Genomic DNA, 24267 nt, shown 5'->3' with positions numbered 1-24267 from the left:
AGTCACTCCAGTCTTTATACATTACATTTTTGCCTAACTGACTATATTGGAAACATTTTTTATTTTGCACAGCCTAGTTTTTATTTTTATACTGAACAATTCCTTTAAAGGAAAGAAGAATTGATGGACAACTATTTCAGTCTTACAGGTGGTTGGCTTGGATTTATGATGCAAAAAGTTTTACAGGACACAACAGGAGAAAAAAAAAAATATGATTTATTTTGTATCACATTCTAAATTAATCTTGAAGGAAAAAAAATCTAACTTGAATACTAAACTCCTGAAATCTCTGGCTGCAAGCACTTTTGTGTATCTGAGCAATTTCCCTTTCCAATGCAAGAAACACACACAGGAAAGCCAATGTTCATTTCTGGCTGCACTGTTTATTTTGCTGCTTGAAACCTAAGTGACAGTATGCCACTATAATTATTGGGTCTCTTCTAAATGTTTACTACACTGCAGGTACAGAAATATATATATTTATATATGTATATATATATATATATATACCGACATTTTTTTAGGGCAGGTGGGACATTTTGCAAAATGCAGCAAACATATTTTATACATGAGAAAAACAGAAAATAAAGAAGTGTTGAAAAGGATATGCATTTCAAGTTATTGCAGGTTATTCGGTGAGACATTTTCTGCAGGTAAAACGTTTAAATTGAACCAACATGTCAGTGTATATTTAAAATCATGACAAAATCTTCATTCTGGTCTTTATTTGCCCTGGGCAAATCTACTAGGATGTTGCTTATTTAGGGCAAGATGAGAATACAGCATATATCCCGTAACATTTTGGTTTTCTTCTGGAGGTTAAAGCTGTTTTTTTTCTTGGGATAAACACAGCAGCAAAACACAAACCAGCTCATCAGAAAGTGCTTCTGCCAAAACTCCAATTGTTTTTTTCAGGACACACCAACCAACAGTAGTTTTGCCATTCCCAGTTCCTTTAAAGGGTTAGATCACTGCACTGTTGCCAAAAGTACTTGTGTTTTCTATTTTGTAAAAGCTTGTTCTTTGTTAAGCAAGCTTGCTGACTACAGCCTGGTTGAGAGAATTCAGCTGATTGGTCCATTTATCTAAAGCAGTGTATCGTGCCCCACCTCTCTTCTGATGGTCAAGTTCGAGGAGCTGGTTGACTTGATCAATTCTCCCGTGAATGGTGCTGGAAAAGAAAAAAGCAAATCATTTCAAAAGAGACATAATGTGTAAAAAACAAGAATGTACCAGTGCGTTATACTCATTTAGATATATAAGAATTGTGCTTTAAAAAGTTGTGTTTCAGGCGGATTTACTGAATATTTCTGCAAAAAAACGGATACTCCCTCCCTTCTCTTCCACCCTGAATTCCCAGGCTGTGCAGTGGAGCCGGCGGCACTAAACTCACTGCACTGTAGGACAGGAACCAATCAGCAGCGAGCAGGACCTGATAGGGAACTGAAGTCTGTCTGTGCTTGTGTAACTGCAGGGCTGTGATTGGCTGTCCCCCTCCTACTGTGCCTCTGGCAGGGACCGTTAGGACACACCCACCCCTCATTTGAAACACAGACAGGGACCAGAGAACATCTATAGGGAGCTCCAATAAAGGGGCTATTTTTAAAGATAATCATTTTTAGCACCATGTAAAAGCAACACCATATGTTACTCATAATTGCCTACAAAACTAGGGTTTTTTCATTTATCCTATATGTCTCCTTTAAACAACATAAAACTAGTGTTTCACTAGTCATATTGTTAATTCAATAAATACAGGGCTCCACCTCCCAGAACACATTGAATTTGTCACTAGACATAACACAGGCTTAATAAAAAATAGCGTTAAAAACGTTCCTGACAGTAACACGAAAAAATTAAAATTTTAAAGTAATGAAAATACAATGAATTGTGCTGCACTGGAAAAACTGGTATGTTTGCTTCAGAAAAACTATAGTTTATATAAACAAGCTGCTGTGTAGCCATGGGGGCAGCCATTCAATGCTGAAAAAGGAAAAAAGACACAGGTTACACAGCAGATACACTCTATATTAAACCATGGGATTCTACAGTCTTTATCTATTTTCTACTGTATATCTTGTGCTTCAATGGCTGCCCCACGGCTACACAGCAGCTTCTTTATATAAACAGAGTTTCTGTACCAAACAGACCAGTGCAGGGCAACAGTACTTTGTATTTTCATTACTTTAAACACTTTCATTTTTTGGTGTTACTGTTCCGTTAAGCCAAGTATCTGGAGAACAAAAGCACCACAGATATACCCTATATAGAGGAGACAGAGTGCAGGTACAGTAAAACCCCCATTTTATGTTTTTCTGGGGACCAAAAAAATTGATGTGGCACAATGCAACATTAGGGAAATGGATTATGAATTCTATATTGATGGCACCACAAAAAAACTGTGTAAAATTAGGGAAACATAAAATCACTGGAAGTAATTTGGTTTGTCTTGGCTTATTTCTAACAAAAAAGCATGATAAAACCAGGAATTTCCTCCAAGTCGCAACCAAAGTTCAGCAGCTTATTGATGTTTTTTTTTTCATTTTTCCTAACTAAATATCAAGCAATTAACATCTGTTTATTGCAGGGTTATTGCATGGCAGACAAGCTCTGACATAATGGATCATATAAACACTGCACAGGACAATATACTTAGTAGGAGCTGGGATACTTTTCTGCTATCCTACACAGTATATCTCACTTGAACTGTGCAACTGCTATCACAATATAATAGGGCAATACACTGGGCACCTCAACAGCAGCTTAAAGAGATACTGACACCAGTGTTGGTTTACAAGGTACTTCTTCAGGTGGAAGCTTCAACGCTCATATCAGAGCAGATATCCGCCAATTGGGAGTGTTGTGCTGTGGGTGAAGGGGCTGGCTGACCAAGGGCTGCACAATGGGGGTTGTTCCAATAGAGACGCAAGCTCTGGGATTTTGGTTATGTGCTTCTAAGGGGGCCGATTTGTGTTGTATAACATTGCCTGTAGTCTACTACTCCGATTACCCGCATATTTATTACTGAATAGTGAGTGTTTAAACAGAGTCTTTTGGGGTGACCTCCACTAGCATACATTTACCACTTATTCGTACCACCAGCCCACTACCCCAAGTTAATCCGTCTACCCGGTCCTAACCATGTTTTAATTATCACTGGACTTTTTTTATCTCATTTATCAGTAATAAAAGTTAGGTTTTAATGGTGTATAAATACGAACTTGTGGACATGCTATGATGGGAGGGTGCAAATACATGGGTCAGTTCTTTCTCTTTCTTGTGTCCTTTAGCATTAGAAACTTAACTGCCAGGCTGACAGGCTGAGATGGGACAGTCAGGTTGACAAAATAGTCAGGTTTAAGAACTTTTTGCTTACAAAAACAAACCTCTCAGCAAAAAAACTATCAACATGATCTATAGGTAACTTTTAATGTACATTCATATTTTAGTAGTTTTTTTGTGTCAGTATCACATTAATGGATACGTGACATTCTTTTCAAACCCAACTGCTATAGATAGAACAGCTGGAAGGCCACACACTTTATATCTCTTGGCAGGGAAAATTAAAACCCTTCAGTTCCTTCTCTTTTTTTATCTTCAGTTTTCTTTATATGCAGTACTGTAGAGGCAGGGCCGTTCCTGCCATGAGGCAAGATGAGCACCTTGCCTCAGGCGTCAGTGAACGGCCAGTTACAAGGGGCGTCAAAATGCCGCCTTCTGTAACTTTAGGAGCCGAATTTCCGGTTTTTAAACTGGAAATTCGTCTCTGCTAGTGCAGAAAGCGTAGTACGCGCTCGCTGCGCTAGTAATGCAGTCCCCTTTGACCCGCTCCGACGCTAAACTTTTAAGCGCGGAGCGGGAGAAGGGGGCAGCATCGGGGCTGCTGCCTCAGGCAGCAGCAGTCCGCGGATCACCCCTGTGTAGGGGAGGGGTTAAATACTCCACAGATGAACTACTCAAACCTGCTCTGAAAGCATGAGAGAAAAGAATCACATTTTAACAGTAGCTTTGTAGGCAGTTAGAGCCATAGAAGAAATGTTGCCATACTGGGAGTAGAAAGATATGGAAGCATACATAGTGAAGTCACCTCTGACTCTAACACAACTGTTATTACAGGAATGAAGCAGACTTTATAAAAGCTGTGACGCAGGCACTGCATCGCCATTAGGCTGACAGCACGTGTAGAATTTTCCAGCTGAAAATGATCTTGTGCGTATTTTCTGGCTGAAAAAGGCAAGTACTGACAAATTTTCAGGTATTTCTCATTCAAGTCAATGGAGTCAAATTTCTATCCCTATACAATATAGTTGTACAGTACAAAGGACTTTTAACGGTGATTAGAACATGATTCAAAGGGGAACTATTGTGAAAATTCTAATTTAATATAAGCTTCATCATACTGAAATGAAATGCATTGTTTCTGAAATAATCAAGTTTATCTAAACTATTCCTCTCTCAGCATCTGTTTCTCTTCATTCTGTCTTTATGCAGCAGTTGGGTGTCAGATATTCATTGACAGTTAGATCCAATATATCTTATAGGTGGGATCCCTTTTCTTAGCAGATAGAGCTCACTCAAATAACCGATTCCAGTACAAACAAAATCTAACAAAATAACTACCTTTTGCACAAATCCTGCATGTAGAGAGACATCTTCTAGGCAAAACAAGCCCCCCTATAAGATATACTGGATCATTCATCTGACACGCAACTGCTTAATGAAGACAGAATGAAGAGAAAAAGATGCTGGGGGAGGAATATTGAATATAAACTTGATTATTTCCGAAACAATGCAGAATTTTTAATTGATTTTATTTAGAAAGATATTATTTCAGTATGCTGAAGCTTATATTAAATTTTCATTTTCACTATCACTCCCCTTTAAGAATACCCAACTAGGATTATACAAGCCTGTAGATGAACACTGGCAATTCATTACTAACCCCTGCCCAAAGGATAAATATTTTATACAGCCTTCTGTAGGGGAACATAGATTAATGCTACCTCCACTTTGCATACACTCCAGTTGTTTCTAAATAGGCAGGACAGTCTTAATTAAAGGAATTTATAGGCGTAGGGCTTGGGGTGTGGTCAGCTCAACTGGGCATGGTCCATCACAGATAAGGGCTGCAGTGTGTCTCATACCTACCATGACAACTCATATTTGAAACATACATTTATATGTGGCCCTCTAGCTGTCCTAAACAACTTATACCAGCAGTCAGGGATCCAAAGTTATTCAGTTTAACAGCAATCCAAGGATCACATATTTAGGAAGGCTCCAGTAATTTAAATAAGGACGGTCCATGCTAAGAAACACAAATACAGCCCCATATGCAGTAAAATAAAAGAGGGAAAACAAAAACAACATACTTATCCAGTATACACTGCACCAGCAAACTCTCAACATCAGCTACATCTATATTTAGCTCCTAAGAAAGAAAGAAAAGGTTAATGTTAACATGTTGCACTTTTACAGCAATGTGCACATCAACAAATGTACAACTGTTGCTGGTTCGCATACACAGTTAAAATGGCAATATAAATGATAATTCTTTAACACTAAATACTCTTACCTAGAGTGACATAGTAGATGCGGTTTAAAAAAGGACTGGCATCCATCAAGTTCTTTGTTTTCTAAGTGAAACCTCCCTAAGGGTAAAGATGCACAGAGTTACTAGTAGCTGGCTACAAAATAGACAATAGTGATAATTGGCTTTGCTAAGACACTGTGTGTGTTAGCAGAGGCAATTCTCTGTATTGTTTATGGCAGGGATTTTCTTTTGGTATTTTATAGCCACAACAAGTAGCTGCTACTAGTAGCTCCTGCTAGTTGATCCAGAGGAAGATGAACAACCTTATCTGAAGTCTCCATTATTTGCCTCTGCTGGGGACCAATTCCTTCCAAGATCGGACCAGTCCCTGGATCAATTTGGTACAGGTATGGGACCCGTTATCCAGAATGCTTGGAAATTGGGGTTTTCTGGATAATGGATCTTTCTGTAATTTGGATCTTCATACCTTAAGTCTACTAGAAAATCATGTAAACATTAAATAAACCAAATAGGCTGATTTTGTTCCCAATAAGGATTAATTAGATCTTAGTTTGGATCAAGTACAAGGTACAGTTTTATTATTACAGAGAAAAAGGAAATTATTTTAAAAATTCAGATTATTTGGATAAAACGGAGTCTGTGGGAGACGGCCTTTCCATAATTCGGAGCTTTCCAGATAACAGGTTTCCGGATAACGGATCTCATACCTGTATCAATGACCCTGTATTTTGTTCCTTGCATCGATCTAATGTATTTGCCAGTACAACCACTTCAGGGAGAGAATTCCATAACTTCACAGCTCTCACTATAAAATACCCTTTCAACATCTTAAGATGGAACCTCCTTTCTTCTTATCTGAACGGATGCCCTCACATCTGCAGGAAGGATCTACTTTTGAAAATGCAACAGAGAGCTTATTGTATGGTCTGTATATATTTATACATTGCTATATCTCAGCTATGGTAAGTACCTCTAAAATTTAGAGAAAAAGAAGCCAGAGGTGTAACATGAAAGTTTGGTACCACTAGGAAGAGAAATCATAAGTGTATGCCAGCACATCAGAGAGCACTTCAAAGCAATTTCTGCTGTGATTAGATTTTTATTGTGTAGACTACCATTCACACGACATGTTTCGGGCCTTGCGTGCCCTTTCTCAAGCGTATGTCATGTATGCCAGCACATGTATAGTCATGTGAAAATGTAAGTACACCCCTGTGTAAAATGTTTCCTTTTCAACATATTTCGACATATGGATACTTGATCTTTATCTAAATAATACTGACAGATAAAGGTGTTGTAACAAATATCATGCACCATCTGCATTGTGTAGTCCACTGTGTAACTTAAACATTATTAAATGTATATAAATTAAAGTTTTGATATGTGGAGAAAAGAAAGTCAGCAAGAATTCACCAGCACACAGGTAATGCAAGCAGGTTATACCTTGCTAAATGTTTATTGCAGCATGCAACGTTTCTGGGTTACCCCCTTTATCAAGCATGATGCTTGATAAAGGGGGTAACCCCGAAACGTTGCATGCTGCAATAAAAATTCAGCAAGGTATAACCTGCTTGCATTACCTGTGTGCCGGTGAATTCTTGCTGCCATTGGATCGTGAGGTTGCCGTTTCCTCATTACGCTGTGCACCAGGGATCTCTATCGTTGGGAGGGCCAGGGTGTGCGAGTACTCACTGGATCTGTCTACCATTGAGAAAAGAAAGTCACCCTTACAGTCATCACAAGCTCAAACCCCTAAAATTACAATTAGGTGCAAATGGTGGAGGACCTTGTATCAGAGACTTCATTTGGTTTGCTCCTTGTTGTTGAATTATGTCATATCACCATGCCTAGATAGGGTTTAAAGGAATTGTTCAGTATAAAAATAAAAACTGGTTAAATACTGTAGATAGGCTGTGCAAAATAAAAATGTTTTAGTTAGGCAAAAATGTAATGTATAAAGGCTGGAGTGACTGGATGTGAAACATAATAGTCAGAACACTACTTCCTGCTTTTCAGCTCTCTTGGTTTCCACTGAGTGGTTACCAGCCAGTAACCAATCAGTGACTTGAGGGGGGCCACATGGGTCATAACTGTTGCTTTTGAATCTGAGCTGAATGCTGAGGATCAATTGCAAACTCACTGAACAGTTATGTCCCATGTGGCCCCCCTTCAAAGCATTACTTTCTCTTCAAGGACAGAGAAAGTAATGCTAACCCAAACAGTATAGCACATACATGTTTAGTATCGTATTAATATACAGTTAGGTTCATAAATCTTTGGACTTTTTTTTTCTAATTTTGGTTCTGTACATTACCACAATGAATTTTAAATAAAAACAACACAGATGCAGTGGAACTGCAGTCACCTTATCTGAACCCAATTGAGCATGTATTTCACTTGTTGAAGACTAAACTTCAGACAGAAAGGCCCACAAACAAACAGCAACTGAAAGCCGACGCAGTAAAGGCCTGGCAGAGCATTAAAAAGTAGGAAACCCAGAATCTGGTGATGTCCATGAGTTTAAGACTTCAGGCTGCCATTGCCAGCAAAGGGTTTTCAACCAAGTGTTAGAAATGAACATTTTATTTTTAGTTTTTTAATTTATCCAATTACTTTTGAGCCCCTGAAATGAAGCAATTGTGTTAAAAAAGCTTTAGTTCCTCACATTTTTATGCAATCTTTTTGTTCAACCCACTGAATTAAAGTTCAACTGCATCCGTGTTGTTTCATTTAAAATTCATTGTGGTAATGTACAGAACCAAAATTAGAAAAAAGTTGTCTCTGTCCAAAGATTTATGGACCTAACTGTATATTTGTGAATCTATCCTCCGTAGGCTGTTATTTAATGTATCTTTCATTGTAAATGTGTTTTTTCTTTAGCTTGTTGTAAAAGCTATTTATATGTCTGCTTAGAGTCCCCATGGGCACAATTGCTATTGGCAGTTTTATATACTACTCCACCTAAAAATCAGGTGGCTCCATAGCATTTTTCAGATAGCTGAAGGGCAGGTTCACTTTAATGTTCTGTTCTTGCATGAAGGTACAGTATCGCTGTTCTGCTTCAGGTGACAACCAGAAAGGTGATGCCACTGACAAAGAAGTCCCATTGAGCATGACTGGATCTTGTGGAGATTGTGTATTCTAAAATCTGCCTGTATTTGACATGCCCAAATTGCCAGCTGCATTCAGTGGGTACATCTCATCTTGCATTATATGAAAGCACATTTGGCTACACACAATTATTTAAAAGGGCTGGTTCACCTTTATGTTACTTTTAGTATGTTATAGAATGGCTAATTCTAATCAACTTTTCAATTGGTCTTCAATATTGATTTATTATAGTTTTTCAATTATTTGCATTATTCTTCTGACTCTGTCCAGCATTCAAATGGGGGTCACTGACCCCCATCTAAAAACAAATGTTCTACAAGGTGACAAATATATTGTTATTGCTATTTTTTATTAGTCATCTTTCTATTCAGGCCCTCTCCTATTCATATTCCAGTCTCTTATTTAAATTGGTGCATGGTTGCTAGGGTAATTTGGACCCTAGCAACCAGATTGCTGAAATTGCAAATTGAAGAGCTGCTGAATAAATAGCTAAATAACTCAACAATCAATAAAAAAATGAAAACTAATTGCAAAATGTCTCAGAATATCACTGTACATGATACTAAACATTAACTCAAAGGTGAACAACCCCTTTAAAAGGATTATTACTTCTGTAGAATGTAATATGCTGGATCAGATATGTTTATTTTAAAAACAGGCCAATAAAACTCTGCTTACAATGACAAATTTGTTCACCTTTGTTCATAAATGAATGCATGCACACACTTTATAAACTGACAATTAGGGGCAAAAAACGTCGAAAAAAACTCAAATCAAATTCGATTCGAGTTTGCGTGTTGATCCTGTTCACCCGAGTTCCAAAAATTTTTTAAATAAATTGCAATTGGTTGAATTTTGGGAGTTTAAAATAACTCCCATGAACTCGAAATTTGACCATTAATAGATCTGTCCCTTAGACTGTGCTTTATGAATAAATGTCAAGTCTTGGCTTTGATTAAAGTTTCATAGACTTGTCTAAATCACACCCATAAGTGAAAGAACTTTGAAAGTCATGCGGGCTAGATTAGATAAAATAAAAACGACAAAGGCATATTAAAGTCATGTGCGAAGGATAATAGATGGTAATAATGCTTATAAACCTCCTCTGCAGTCTAGATAAAGTTAATCCTCTGGTGATAGGACTGTAATACTGCTGCTATATGATATATGCTATAAACAATTATATCCAATACTGGTGGAATGCAGCTTCCCCTCTATGCAATGACATCATGTTCCTTTTCATTGCATAATGCAACCCAGTGATCCAGCTTATACATAACTCTCACACACTGCAAATCAAAGCCATTGTTGCAGGATTTCACAATATGTACAGCACTGAAACCAAGGAAGTGGAAAGGTTTGCTTACCTAAAGTGACAGATTAAGTTTCATTTTATAAATAGAAATGGCTAATTACTTAAAGATTTCACACACCCCAGGAATACTTACAGAAATAAAACACCTAAAATAGAATATTAATCTTAAAAGCTATTTTTAGGTCTTTGTCAACCAGCTACAAAACAGCAAGTGATCTCATTGACAGTGCCCTATGCAAATGTCTATAGAATATGTATATATATATTAGGAATGCACTGAATCCACTATTTTGAATTTGGCCGAACCCCCGAATCCTTCGCAAAAGATTTCTCTGAATACCAAACCAAATCCTAATTTGCATATGCAAATTAGGGGTGGGAAGGGGACAACATTTTTACTTCCTTGTTTTGTCATGAGATTTCCCTCCCCGTCCCTAATTTGCATATGAAAATTAAGATTCAAATTCGGTTCAGCCAGGCAGAAGGATTCTGGGCTGCACATGGGCATGTCATTCCACCTAAAATGTTCTAAAATCGTATTTTTCTACGCAGATTGTCTGAAATTGTGTGAAAATCAGGGGAATGTTTAGGAGTTGTGGGAGCGCGGGGACAGAGCCCAAAATCTGGTAACTCCTGAAAAAAATGGGGGGGGGGGTTGACAGCTGCATGGGTGGCACACCGCTACAACACTTGTCTCAGGTGCACTTTAAACAATTCAGATATTTAAAGAAAAAAAGACCAGCAACACCAAGATTGCTTTTGAAAAAAATCAAAAGTTCGTTCCTTTTTTTTTTTTAAATACTTTTTTCATAAGCAGTCTTGGGGGGTTATTTATCAAAATCCAAATTTTTCTGACAAACTAGAATTCATGATTTGCCCTTAAAAAACTGGGGGGGAAAAACGCAACTTTTTTGGATTGTCGCATAAAAAACCTGAATTTCTCAAGATCACCCAAAAACCGAGAAAATTTTGAGCTTTAGTGGAAAAACCAGTGTCAAACAAGGAAAACTCGTGAGGGTTAAAACTACTTTCCAATGGTTAAGGGGACACAGATGCCAATTTTTCACCAGCTAATTTTATGATGGGCCCTCTAATCATGGGCTACCCATGATGGGCTACCCAATCAATACCTGGCCAAATAAAAATTGGCAGATGTCAATCGGGCAAGTTTGACTTTCACATCAAATTGAGGGCCGCATCGGCTCACTGATGTGGTAATCAACAGACAGCCCCTATTCTGGTCTTTGGTAGAGATATAAGGGGAAAGATCCGCTCATTTGGTGACCTTGCCAAACAAGTGGATCGTATAATGTATAGTCTTTAGTCTGATACACAAGGCTCAGCTAAACAATTTTATTATACCCCTTAGAAGTGTTATACTCCAAACAAGATGCTCCTGCCATTTGTCTGGTTTAACTATACAGCAAAACTGAATTAACACAACATTATAACAGTGGCTTTTCAGATGCCACCTAAGTTGCCTTTCAGACGCTTTCTTGCTGTGTTGTCTCATTTTTTATTTCCCTGGTAAGCTCTCTTAGACACAGTAAACTGGTTAATACAACATTTAGACAGTTTTGAGCACTTATTTCAGATGGCAGGGTTACTATAAAACCTGTTCTTTTGGATAAGTCATTATTTGTGATGTAGTCTTTTAAAACAGCAAGTTTTGTGAAGCTGGAACAGTTTTCCCACCCCAACCAACTCCTACAGAGCTCTGTTTTGGGTTTGCATGACGTAGACATGGGTGAGATTAAATGAAGACTAATGCTTGTGGCATCATGTTTAGGCGATGATGGGTGCTTTTAAACAAATGTAAACAGACCACCTCCAGCCTAAAATGCTACTTGCTTTTGAATCCAGTATTATTACATATGGAAAGGCTGCTATACCCTAAAATGTATCTACAGAACTTTGCTTTGTACATGGATATAGTCTTATGGTCCCTCTCAAAACAAAGAAGACTCTTCCTGCTTGACCTATATCTGAAATATTCCAAAATATTTTTGAGCATTTAGATATGCCATTGGTTTTTAGGCACCTTTAACTCAAGCTCTTTGTTAAGGTAAAATTGTTCTGGCTATATTTTAAAGGACAATTTTCCACACTTCTGATTTCTTCATAATATTTCTCTCTCCCCAGTTAGAAACCTGCTGATTCACTAAAACAGGTTTTACAACATTTGAGAACATTAGCCTGCACTGAACACATGATATTGGCAACTCCAAGGTCTTCATGTGATTTACATCTAAAGGCAGTTGTTTAGCATTTCCACAAGTGATGACAGCTACTCTTTCTCTCTCACAACTGATGTACACAAACCATTGTCTGAAAACCTGAACTGCTGACATGACACACGCTGCTGATTCACTTAAAGGGGTGGTTCACCTTTAAGGTAACTTTTATTATGCTAAAGAAAAACCAATTCTAAGCAACTCTTCAATTGGTTTTCAATTTTTATAATTATTTGTCTTTTTCTTCAGACTCTTTGCAGCTTTTGAATCCCTTCTAAAAAGCAAATGCTCTGTAAGCCTACAAATGTATTGTTATTGTTACTTTTTATTACTGATCCTTCTATTCAGGCCTCTCCTGTTCATATTCCAGTCTCTTGTTCAAATCCATGCATGGTTGCTAGTTACCGGATTGCTAAAAATGCAAATTGAAGAGCTGCTGAATAAAAAAAAACCTTCAATAATAAAAAATGAAAACAAATAGCAAATTATCTCAGAATATCACTCTCTACATCATACTAAACATTATCTCAAAGGTAAACAACCCCTTTAATGAGACACTCATCAATAGTTGGGATGCATCGAATCCAAGATTTGGTTAGGGATTCGGCCTTTTTCAGCAGGATTCGGATTCAGCCAAAAAAGTAACAATTGGATTGGCGAATTAAAATAATTATATCTGTAGATAGTGATATGTACTGTCTTACCTTTGAAATGAAAGGAATATGTATTCTTGTATAAGGCTTAATTAACTTTATAAGCACTTGTGTTCTGATGTTCCGCAAAAGCTCTGAAACATCAACAAAGCATCAAATTACTCTTTGCGTAAGTGGAAAATTGTAAAAGTCATTGCATTATGAAAAATACTGCTTTACAGATCTTCTAAGAAAGAACCCCCATTTGAAATTGCTACAAACATGCAGTTGTGGTTTTTAAGCATTCTGAGTCTACTTTTGTCCCTGATCATTCACCTATAGTATAATAAGATTTGCCCTCTCAGGTCACTGTTGCAGATAAAATAGTTTATATTTACCCATTGAAATTAAACTACTAGTGGAATTATTCCAAATGTACTGTAAATACTGCATGATTGTTTCCTTAAGAGAACTTTACATTACAATAATGTGTGAATTGTTGTTATATTCAACAGTATTAGCACAAACTGATCTCCACCTGGCTATTGAAAGCAATGGCTCAACAACTATTACTGTTTGAAGCCTAAAATTTTCCAGTTGAGGAATGCATTGCATGGGAACTGTACCTTCAATATGTTCCCTTATAAAGGGATCGTCCATGATGTTGCTGTGATTTGTTTTCAGAATCTTCTCAAACTCAGTGATGTCATTATTCTGATAGGCACTGGATAATAAAGACATTATACTTTACACTAGACAAATTATAATTAAGCATACAAATATTTGCTTGTTTAATGAGATTAGCAGCTGCACCAGAAAAGTACAATTTCTCTTTCAAATACACATAAAATTAAAACATTTTGTTCCATAGTGCAGCAAACAGGTCTTAAGCTGTAAACAACAAGTACAGTTATACCACATAGAGCATACAACATGGATTCCTATATCACAGTAGCACAGATTTTACTCTGCTGCAAATGCCTATGGAATCCAAGTCTAAGGCATCAAGTAGTGCTGCGATTAGCATATCAGTATCCAACAGTAAATGAGACAGCGGCATAACTTTGAGGCATGGGTCCCCCCACAAAACATTTCTGAACCCACTTCCTGCATGTAATCACAGGACCTTGTTCCCCCGGTTCCCCCTGCAGTCTTGGGGTTTGCTCCCTCTATATTTGCCATTGGAAGCAGACTTTTCTTGCTCTAAAATAAGTTCTTGCTGTGACTATCATAAATACAGATATATAAAGGTGAAAAAGAAAATAAGGCAATGGCTTACCTTACTAAATTTGTCATTGCTAGAATTTCTGGATCATTTTTGTATGGTTTAGCCTAAACATAGAAGGATTTTGATGTAACTGAATGCACAAGGAAATCACACAATAAAACATAAAAGAAATAGGGTGTTGTACCTCCTGGGAGTCAAAAGGATTTATTCCAGACTTCATAAGCATGTTTGCTAGGACAAGGTATTTCAAGCAGGTTGTTCGTCTGGGACTGCCAGATTCGTCATAGTTTTTAAAAGCCTCAAAGAAATCTGTGTGGGCCTTTTCAAACTCCCCTTCTCTTAAATGCATCTTTCCTCCACATTCTGAAAAATCAAGAATACTTGTTATTGTACTGAATGCCATTACAATGGAAGAATTACAACCAGAATTGAGACCATTTAAGGACGGAAGATGTCATAAAATATTCACCCGTTCCTTTGAAGTTTGTTTTTAGTAAACCATCACAATAATGATTATTAATATTAAAGTCACGAAAGTGCCATATGTTGGTGAAATATAATTAACTTTGTTTCCTTAAGTGACATACTGGACACCTGGGTTTTTGATGCTTGTGGTGATGGACAGCATGTGAGTTGGAAACAAACTACTTAACACTAAAAAATGTTAATGACAGAAAACCCTAGTTCCCAAGCATATCAGATAATAAAATGCTGGAACAAAAAGGAAAACTCTGGTTAATTATGAGATATGGAGGAATCGTTTATGATGACTGGGGGTAGGGGCACAAGAGGACAGGTAAGAGACAGGAGGGGAACCTAACATCCCCTTGTTGGCATAATATACCTCATCTTAAAATACACAGAGGTTCAACAAGTTTATATTCTGGGAGGGGAAAAAAATCTGATTAAAAATCTGGTGAACAGCACCATTTTTTTCTCTAGTAAACTTACCACGAATGACTCCCATTATAAGGGGATGAGGGATAGCAGATTTAATGTGAAGTGACTGTTCATATAATGCTTTGAGTTTCTTATTGTTTTTCTGTGCTGTATACATCTGAATTTCCAAAGCATATATTTCCAATAGTTGTGTACCCTTCTTCAAGTCATCCTCTCCATCGTCAGTCTGGGGGGAAAAAAATTGTGGTTACCTTGTTTGTATTACTGTGGAAAAAAAATCTGTCAGCATGCCCATTTAATTGATGACCTGATTTGTAATTCACCAGCATAGATTTTTGGAGTGATGTACTCTACTGCAGTGAACTGCATATGTTACCCTCAATTCACCAACACTTTATAAGACACTTTATAACACTAAGGGGCAAATTTACTTAAGGTCGAATATCGAGGGTTAATTAAATCCTTCGACTTCGAATATCGAAGTCGAAGGATTTAGTGCTATCCGTTCAAACGAACGAAAAATCGTTCGATCGAATGATTAAATCCTTAGAATCGTTCATTCGAAGGATTTTAATTCATCGATCGAACGATTTTTGTTCGACCAAAAAAAGATAGCCAAGCCTATGGGGACCTTCCCCATAGGCTAACATTGACTTCGGTAGCTTTTAGATGGCGAACTAGGGGTTGAAGTTTTTTCTTAAAAAGGCAGTACTTCGACTATCGAATGGTCGAACGATTTTTAGTTCGAATCGTTCGATTCAAAGTCGAAGGTCGAAGTAGCCCATTCAATGGTCAAAGTAGCCAAAAAAAACATTTGAAATTCAAAGTATTTTTCCTCTATTCCTTCACTCAAGCTAAGTAAATGGGCCCCTAAGACTATCTTGTGTGAATAAAATAAACAGAAGGTGTTTCAGAGAATGCAAGTTAGATTGGTGGAGTGTTACCTTTGCTGACTCTAGCAAAAGAGCCAAAAAATTATCAACATCTTAATATTTCGATTAGACATACAGAAAGAAAAAGTACCTACAATCACAACATACATACAAATTACCTGGCATGACTGGTGAAGCTGGCGTAAAATCTTCTGCAATTTACCATATTCCTCTCTTTCCAAATATAGTTTACCAAGCTGTAAAACAAAATAGGCAGAAAGATTTTCAGGACAACTTCATAAATTATTTATAATTAATTTATATTGCTGTCATGGGAATAAAATGCTTACGGTCTTCTAAAAAAACATAAAATTTTGTAAAGTGTATTTTAGGAAAACAATTTTTAAATGAAGTAACAGTCCATTTCCCCTTGCCTGCTTCTAATTCTTTTCTTACAAACAACAGAAATGTGTTATGGCTGGGATTCTAGATTTACTCAATATAAGAACCAGTGCTTCTCAGAACTAAATCACCCTTTATCCAAAGGCCATAACATTTACTACAGTGCCAATTCAAATACCTATGGCTTAGCTGCAGAAGTGATAAAAAGGAATGTAACTATGCGTGGAACTATTTTAGCAGCCCAAAATAATATGCATGCTGCCTGTTGCTAGTAGGAATCAGTACAATTTCAGTTAACTGTCACAAGGGTTGCTAAAGGGTGACTTTAGGCTTCAATGCTACTAACACTGCTTGCAAAATGCCTGATATCTCCCAAGAAGAAGGTAAGTGGTCAGGTTTGCCAAAACAACCCTGTTGGGTCACAAGTAATCTGTGCAGTTTGAAAGTTTCATCTGCTCATACACCATGTTAGCTGGGGTATGGTGCACTAGCAGATGAGAGAGTGACAGAGCTAAAGCTGGACTTCTGCAGCTCCAACTTTTCAGGCCAACAGTGAATAGAACTAGCGTATGCAGCCAAGAACATGCATGGCCACTAATAAGGTAAATATATATGCACTGCCCACAAGCAGAGGACTGGATTATGTGCATCAGAAGTACTTTTCTTCATGTTACTACTGTCAAGAACTAGAAACTGTTCTAAAAAGCAGTATCTTGTCTCAACTTAATAATGAGAAATATAATGTTGCACCTTACCTTTGTATTGGTTTTAAACCATAACCGGTCATTTTTTGCATCTTTTAGAGCATCAAGTGTTGTTTCATAGAACTCCTGCAGAAGGTCCATCTTTGCCAATAAAGTAAAAAGGAGAATCAACGGTTCAATTGTTAATTATTACTATGACATGCTGCTTTCTTACAATTATTGTTTCCTTACATTTACAAAGGTGATTTTAAACGGAAGCTATTATGAATCTGAAAATCTAATAGAAGCTTCATCTTTCAGTTTAAAAGTTTTTTTAAATAATCAAATTACACTTTACTATTGCTCTCTTGGTAGTTTAAGAGCGTTAGGATTTGTGTCAGAGACAGTTACTTTATATATCATTGGTGTGCACCCCCTTTAACTAGGTGATGCAGAATACACTATATAAACACCTTTGTTCAACATGTACACAGCCTATTAATTCAATTCAAAAATGATTATAAAGCACTAATGGATTATTATTTATTTTTTACTATTAATACCTCCCTCTGTAATAAGGAAAGTTATTATACATATAATAACATATATTATATTACGAAGAGATAATGAGCCTTAAATGGACAAGCTGATCCATTCCACCAGCAGCAGTCTATGAATCAGGAGTATAGGTCGAGAAGTTCATTATAAAGGGTAAATTCATTATAAAGGGAAGATTTTTATTTTAAACTGCCTATCTCCTTTGACAACTGCGCTGAAGAACCAGGAAACTGGAATATGAAAATATTTCCCTATTTAGTAAAATTAAAAAACATAGCTATTAAAAAAAAAAAAAAAAGCAGACAAAAAGTATATTCAGCCCAATCCCTAATCACTGAACCCAATGCAAGAAATCTCCAGTGATGTTCCATGAGTGAAATTCATTCCTCAGGGTTTGACAAGCACAAATAACTATTGCTGGCTTCAGCATAACTCAGAACATCAAATACACCAGTAATCGTTGAACCAAAATACATGCAAACGTAGTGATCAGAGCCAGCCACCCCGCATTGTATTTGGTGAGCTCATGGAGCTTGCTTGCCTGCAGTCGACTGAAGCAGTAGCATAAATATAGCTATGTTAGTATGAATGCTAGCAAAATCAAAAGAACCATACTGGCCTGTATAGTCTCCCATTTGGCTCTTTGCCATTTCAACAATTAATGTCATACCATATTCCATTAGCAGCACCAAAATGTGTTCAGACTGTATATTCTTTATCATCTTCTTTACTTCTTGCAGTGCAATAAAGACATACAATTTCAAAAGCACTACATAAACAGTTGTGCTGCAATGCAATACAATACAATACTAAAGAAGCACTGAGTAGACTATTTAGCAATCAATAACTATGTTACAAAGTTATAGGTGATAGTTTTTTCTCCTCCTGTGTTAAAAAAAAAAACAACTAATTATAAAGCACCTTTAACTTTAATTATAAAGCTGAAGTGACATATGATGACAGGTATGGGCATTAGAAACGCCTACTAAGATTCTACTAAGGTTTTGTTTAATGAAAAGTCACCCTTATCCTACATCAAGTCTCTATTTACCTTTCAATATGCGAAGCATTACCTTAAGAACAACTGCAAGTTGTCCCACGGCCAGTGCTTCTGTTCACTGAAAACTGCATCAACTCGGGTTACTTCTACAATATCCTGATGTTTTACAATACAGGATACATTATTCCCTATACAATAATATCCATACATCCTTTGCTAAAATATTGATGCTGCAACCACTTTGAATTCCTTAAAGACATATATTACAAAATTACAGCATAACTAAATAAACATTAACCTCAACATAGCCAGCCCATCTTAACATAGTATAAAATCTGAATACATGTTTACGCTATTCGGCCTTCGGTAAGGCCACCTTTGTTGTAACACCAACCATCTGTTAATCTGGTATTATAGCCAATATGAAAATAAGTATGCTAGTATATCAAAATGAACATACAAACCATCACAAAGACTGGAGTCCTGGAAACTAGACTTCAAGTAAGGGAACTTTTTGCAGCATTTCAATTTGACATACTGAATAAGGATAATGCTGTCCTTCAGGGCTATTATTAAGCTGTGAATGAAAAAATGAGTGAGCAAGACATAAAGCAAAAAAACAAAAAAAATCATACCTGTTTGGATGTTGAGATGTAATCAAGAATAGAATTAATAGATTTTTCAGAGTAATTTCTCGTAACTGCACTGCGGATATAGGTCAACAGTTGCTTGTATCTGTTCATCATTTCAGGATAATTACCCTACAAGCAGAAAATTAGGTATATTAAGCAACTGTATGTATTTGTCATAAAAGAGACTTCTATGACAAATAAAAAGTCACCCTAACTCCTTAACATGTGGTTTCTTTAAAAAGTCACTGTGACTCCTTAAAATGTGGTTGCTTTAAAGGGGCAGTATACATCTATGTACACCTTTTCAACAGAAGCATCGATAGAGTATATGCTAAAAATACATTATTTTACCAAATAATTAAAGCTATAATTGGCATAGGAGTATGTCCTGGGTATAATGGTTCCATTAAAAACCACACAATATACTAGTGCAGGTAAAACATGTGGATCTGGAAACAATGTAAATGCCAATACATTTTTAAGTAAAAATACCAATCTAGTGTTGTAATTGTACACATATAAAGTCTCATTGACTATCTAGATCAATATATTAATGACATACAAATGTAATGCCTGTGTTATATAGGAAGAATGACTACAAACATAGCAAACAACCAACAGTAAGCTTTCACTAGTCGCTGGTTTGAAAAGATTTGATTACTGGCTAAGGACAACTAAAACAGAGATATGCATTAAACGGTTTCTGAAACAGTTTCAGATAAACATATAAATATACATATTACTTGCATGCAATGTGCTAAATAAACATACCAATTTGAAATTTATTTTGATCATCTGTTTTAATGCTTTGAATCCCCATTCTCCCTTTTCTCCTTCAAGTTCTAGGACCTAAAAAAAAACAATTCACATTTAGAAAATACCAAGTTCTACTGTGCAGGGTTAGTGCAGCAGTAAATTAAATTGCTTGATGCAAATAGCAAAATTTCCAGTGTTTTTTTCCACAATTATATATACACATACAAACAATACCGCTAAACTATCTGCTCAGTTAATAAGCTATTACTCCACATGAGGTGCTTTAAACTGGCAAAGATCAGCTGGCTGACAAGCAATCATGATTGCATCCATTGCTACTATTCACTTAAATGGGAAATGCATGGACTTGTATTAAATTAAAAGTAGCATGGTCAAACTTCATCCCTTTAAATGTGTAAGTGTTAAATTACATTTATGAAAGCCCTGTACATTATCATTTTTATCTGTCTGAAAAGTGTTGCTCTATAAATACAGACATATATACATTAAAGCATCTGCATTTTATATGGTTTGTTTTGAGGCAGACTGCAATATAGTCATGTACACAACATGGTGAATACTTATAGAATTAATATTTTAACCTTCTGGAAACTGCTGAGAGCTGCCTTGGGATCATCTTCCTTCAATGCCTTGGAGTTATAGTACTGATTTTCCAAGTCAACATTCGGTTCAGAGTTGCTGTCTTCTGAGTATTCCTAGGTTTAAAACAAATAGCATTTAAAGGAGAAGAAAATGCTAAAATTAAGTAAGCATTATCAGAAAGGTCTATATAAATACACCAGTTAACCCTCAAAGTAGTGCTGCTCTGAGTCCTCTGTCAATAGAAACACAGCATTTCTTTCCTTTTATTGTGTACACATGGGCTTCTGTATCAGACTTCTTGTTTTCAAGGGCAGGGCTTGAGCATGCTCAGTTTGCTCATCTCCCCCTCCCTCCTCCCCTCCCTGCTGTAATCTGAGCCCAGAGCTGTAAGTGAGCAGGGAGAGACTCAGGCAGGAAGTGATGTCACACCAAGCTTATATGGCAGCTTCTATCCTAAACAACCAGAGACAATGTCTAGAGCGGTTTACTCAGGTATGGTAAAGCATTCTGCAGAATAAATATAGCGTTCTAGCTTGTACTATTGTGGCTTATCTGTTGGCAATAAACTGTCTTGGAGCTTTCCTTCTCCAACATAAAACATGTTTGTTTACACTTTTCACATTTTTAGCTCATAAAAATACACAAAGCTTTCTATTAAATACCTGTTATTTAGGTAATGTGGTCTAATCACTGTAAAATAAATACATTTCAAATGTGGCATGTAATAACAGAACTTTGACAGTATTACGGTTCTCCAAATGTACTCCACTTTTTTCTACTTGCTTTCGCTAATTGCTTTCAAAAGGGATAATTTAGACTGTCCCAAATCAAATCTAAGTACAGCAAATTGGGTTTATGTTGAAAGTGTTTTGCCAGTTATACTTTAGGGATAATACTGTAAATACTGAATACACATTATTTTGAGGACAGTCAGATTAGCATGCTATTTATACCTTTTTATATTAAATAAATCAAACATTATTGCTATTGTGATAATGTCAGCAATCTATGTCTGTCTAAACTCTCATTTCATGTCAGTTTAATATGATTTGTTTATTTGGAACAGCACTAAAAGGTCAAGATGGACTTGTTGCGTAATAAGAGACAGCCAAATATCATGTCTTCACGGGCAGTTGTAGCCAAAAGCTATATTACTGCTTCAAAACCAGTATAACCGCATAAATCAGCATTATGAAACATAATCTCAAGCTTCAGTTTTACTCTAATGAGACTGTGCCACAGTATGATGCTCTGTGTATACAGGCCACACAATGTTCACGTCAAATAGTACCTGCTTGGAATTATTCATGTAGCCATGAAAACATTTAAGAATTTCTAAAAGAAAAGTAGTTAATGGCATAACTTTTTACGGGGGTAAATAAATCTGGGAGAGAATGTGCTATATGTATTCCAGCACATGAAAAGCTAAGGCTACAAATTCTACACCATTCGCTGCAAAAAGAATGTTAGTTAGCTGTTTCCAAAAGAAGACAATATCGCACTCGATAATTTGTTTCATTTGATTTCATTTTCCAATCCAAGGCTTCCATTTTGTATCTAATAAATGTCATAAAGTAACTCAATTTTCATTATAGTGTGTAACTGACTTTGTCCTGATCGATTCCAGCTGCAGGAGAGACTAATTAAATTAAAATCGCTGATTAATGTTAGCTTTGCCACACATTTTCTACAGCCACACAGGCATGTAAAACAATGTTTTAGGGTGCTTGCACAAAATGCTCATATAATACACAAAAACCATGAAAATCCTTTAAATCATATCCTTATAAAAAGGTCTTAGTGGTGTCATCAGTTATAAACAGAGCTTAGTGATGTCATTTTTGTCACGAGTCACTACAACTTGTTTATTATAACAAATTAACTACCCCTTGTTGGAAAATATGAAGAAATTAGAAGTAACCTCTGAGTTCCATGACCTGAATAAGAGCATTATATGGTCATGGAACTGCTCGGTGACTTATAATATCCTTATATTTTACAATAGGGGGTGCTTTATGTACTATATACATGACAGATATTAATAATACGTTAATGACGTTCTCATTTTAATACTGATCAACAACCTTAACTGCATAGGAAAAATGTATTCCAATTCTCTTAAAAGCCTGATATGTAGCCAAACTAATGTACATTGCAAGTCATAATTCCCTACACTACAGAATAACGGTATTATTTCTTAGCAGGAAACAATTGAATATGTATTGTTCAGAACAGCCCATGTTGTAACCAGGGAGAAAAACCATTTCATCTGAAAATGAATGTCTGCTAAACATTTTCCAGCTCTTGGCAGTTCTTGTGACATCCAACCTGTGACACTACAGAATCCTGCATCTCAGTTCTAGTCCAACAACAACTGGAGGGCTGCTTGCTGGACATCAATGCAAGGACTACTAGAAAAAAATCTATTTGGACCCCTAGAGAACTTTTAAAGAAGTACATAGGTTAATCCTTACAATTTACTAAGCACTAGTAAACATTGCCATTCAAGGCCCAGGCACGAACACAGTTCCAGCTAATCCAGCATTCTCTATAGCTCCCCCAGATCCTTGATCTGAAGAAATCGGTACCTTCTGACAGCAATGCACATCACGAATGCAGAAGCACCGCCCGCCATATTTCTTTTACCCAGCTCCAACCACAGGGGCGTACAGGTGACTAGCGAATGGGAAGTAGTAGTACCAGGGCAGCCTGTTCTGTCATTGGTGACAATGCAGCGATACCCAGAGTGGAAGTAGCTACTAGACGTCCCACCAAGTCATACCCCTCACCCCTGCCAGTTAACGGCCTACATTTATAGAAATCCCTCCGCTTGGAAACGCAGGGTGCGCCCACTGATTGCCTCACAGTTTAAACTTGTCGTTAACCTACCAGGTCGTAATCCTCTTCATCATCGCACATGAAGTCATCCTCCATGTCAGACATCTTGGCCGGGGGAACTAGAGCCAAGGGGCCTCCCAGAATCCTCTGCGTCCGTCGGAATTATCTGCTCGTCCGGAACTGAATGAACACGGTCCTTTGTGCCTGGACGGACCTGCCACACTGTGGGACATAGGAAAGGAGGAAGTTCCGAGGAAAGGAGGCGTTGCCCTTAGCAACCTCTTAGCAGCAGGCTGAACCAAAGCGTAGTAATGATGCAGGGATACAAGGGGCGTGCAGTGTAACTTATAGGAACGTTATATATTTCTATTGCTTTTTAATAGGCTGGTCGTCTCGTATGTTTATACATGTTTTTCTGCTTGGTTTATTGTATTCTGTGGAAGAATCTGTTTACTTGCCGGTTTCTTTTCGTAATTGTTTGATACTACCAGCTTTCTCAGTTACGCTTACCAGAAAATGGAGGGGCTTGCCTACTAAATTCATGTTACAGGGTTGCACTGACTGCATTTAAAGGAGACATTTGGTGTAAAAAATAAGAATGTATCAGTGCATTAAACTCATTTAGATATAGAAGAACTGTGTTTAAAAAAAAAAAGAAATGTTTCTGCCTGATTTATTGAATATTTCTGCAAAAACCCTAAAAATCCCTCTCTTCCGCTTCCTGCTCCCTGAATTCCCATGCTGTGCAGGGGAGTCGGCAGCTCTCAGCTCACTGCACTGTAGGACAGGAACCAATCAGCATCTAGCTAGCAGGACCTGATAGGGAACTGAAGCCTGTGCTTGTGTGACTGCAGGGCTGTTATTGGCTGTCCCCCTCCTACTGTGCTTCTGGCAGGGAATGGTAGGACAAGCCCACCCCTCATTTGAAACTCAGACAGGGACCAGTGAA

The 24267-nt window shown here is 37.1% G+C and overlaps 1 protein-coding gene across 2 annotated transcripts; it reads right to left on the bottom strand.

Annotated features, from left to right (window-relative positions):
• Positions 1 to 200: 200 nt before the first annotated feature.
• On the bottom strand, positions 201 to 23560 carry cops2.S (COP9 signalosome subunit 2 S homeolog). 2 transcript variants are annotated; one of them, XM_018255414.2, is made up of 13 exons: positions 23370 to 23560; positions 20480 to 20593; positions 19893 to 19970; positions 19125 to 19250; positions 17004 to 17093; positions 16026 to 16103; positions 15026 to 15200; positions 14259 to 14437; positions 14126 to 14178; positions 13473 to 13570; positions 12919 to 13001; positions 5373 to 5431; positions 201 to 1171 (listed from the first exon to the last, which is right to left on the bottom strand). In XM_018255414.2, exons 1-13 carry the CDS (start codon positions 23421 to 23423, stop codon positions 1027 to 1029), a joined length of 1332 nt encoding a protein of 443 aa, XP_018110903.1. In that variant the 5' UTR covers positions 23424 to 23560; the 3' UTR covers positions 201 to 1026. The 2 variants fall into 2 exon arrangements, 1 of the variants encoding a protein (XP_018110903.1); XR_001935073.2 differs by lacking the exon at positions 201 to 1171 and adding an exon at positions 5576 to 5651 and having other exon boundaries at positions 5400 to 5431.
• Between the last annotated feature and the right edge of the window lie 707 nt (positions 23561 to 24267).

Source organism: Xenopus laevis, chromosome 3S, assembly GCF_017654675.1.
Source record: "Xenopus laevis strain J_2021 chromosome 3S, Xenopus_laevis_v10.1, whole genome shotgun sequence".
NCBI lineage: Eukaryota > Metazoa > Chordata > Amphibia > Anura > Pipidae > Xenopus > Xenopus laevis.
Note: the sequence above shows the minus strand (reverse complement) of the source record. Positions and strands in the feature narration are given on the sequence as shown.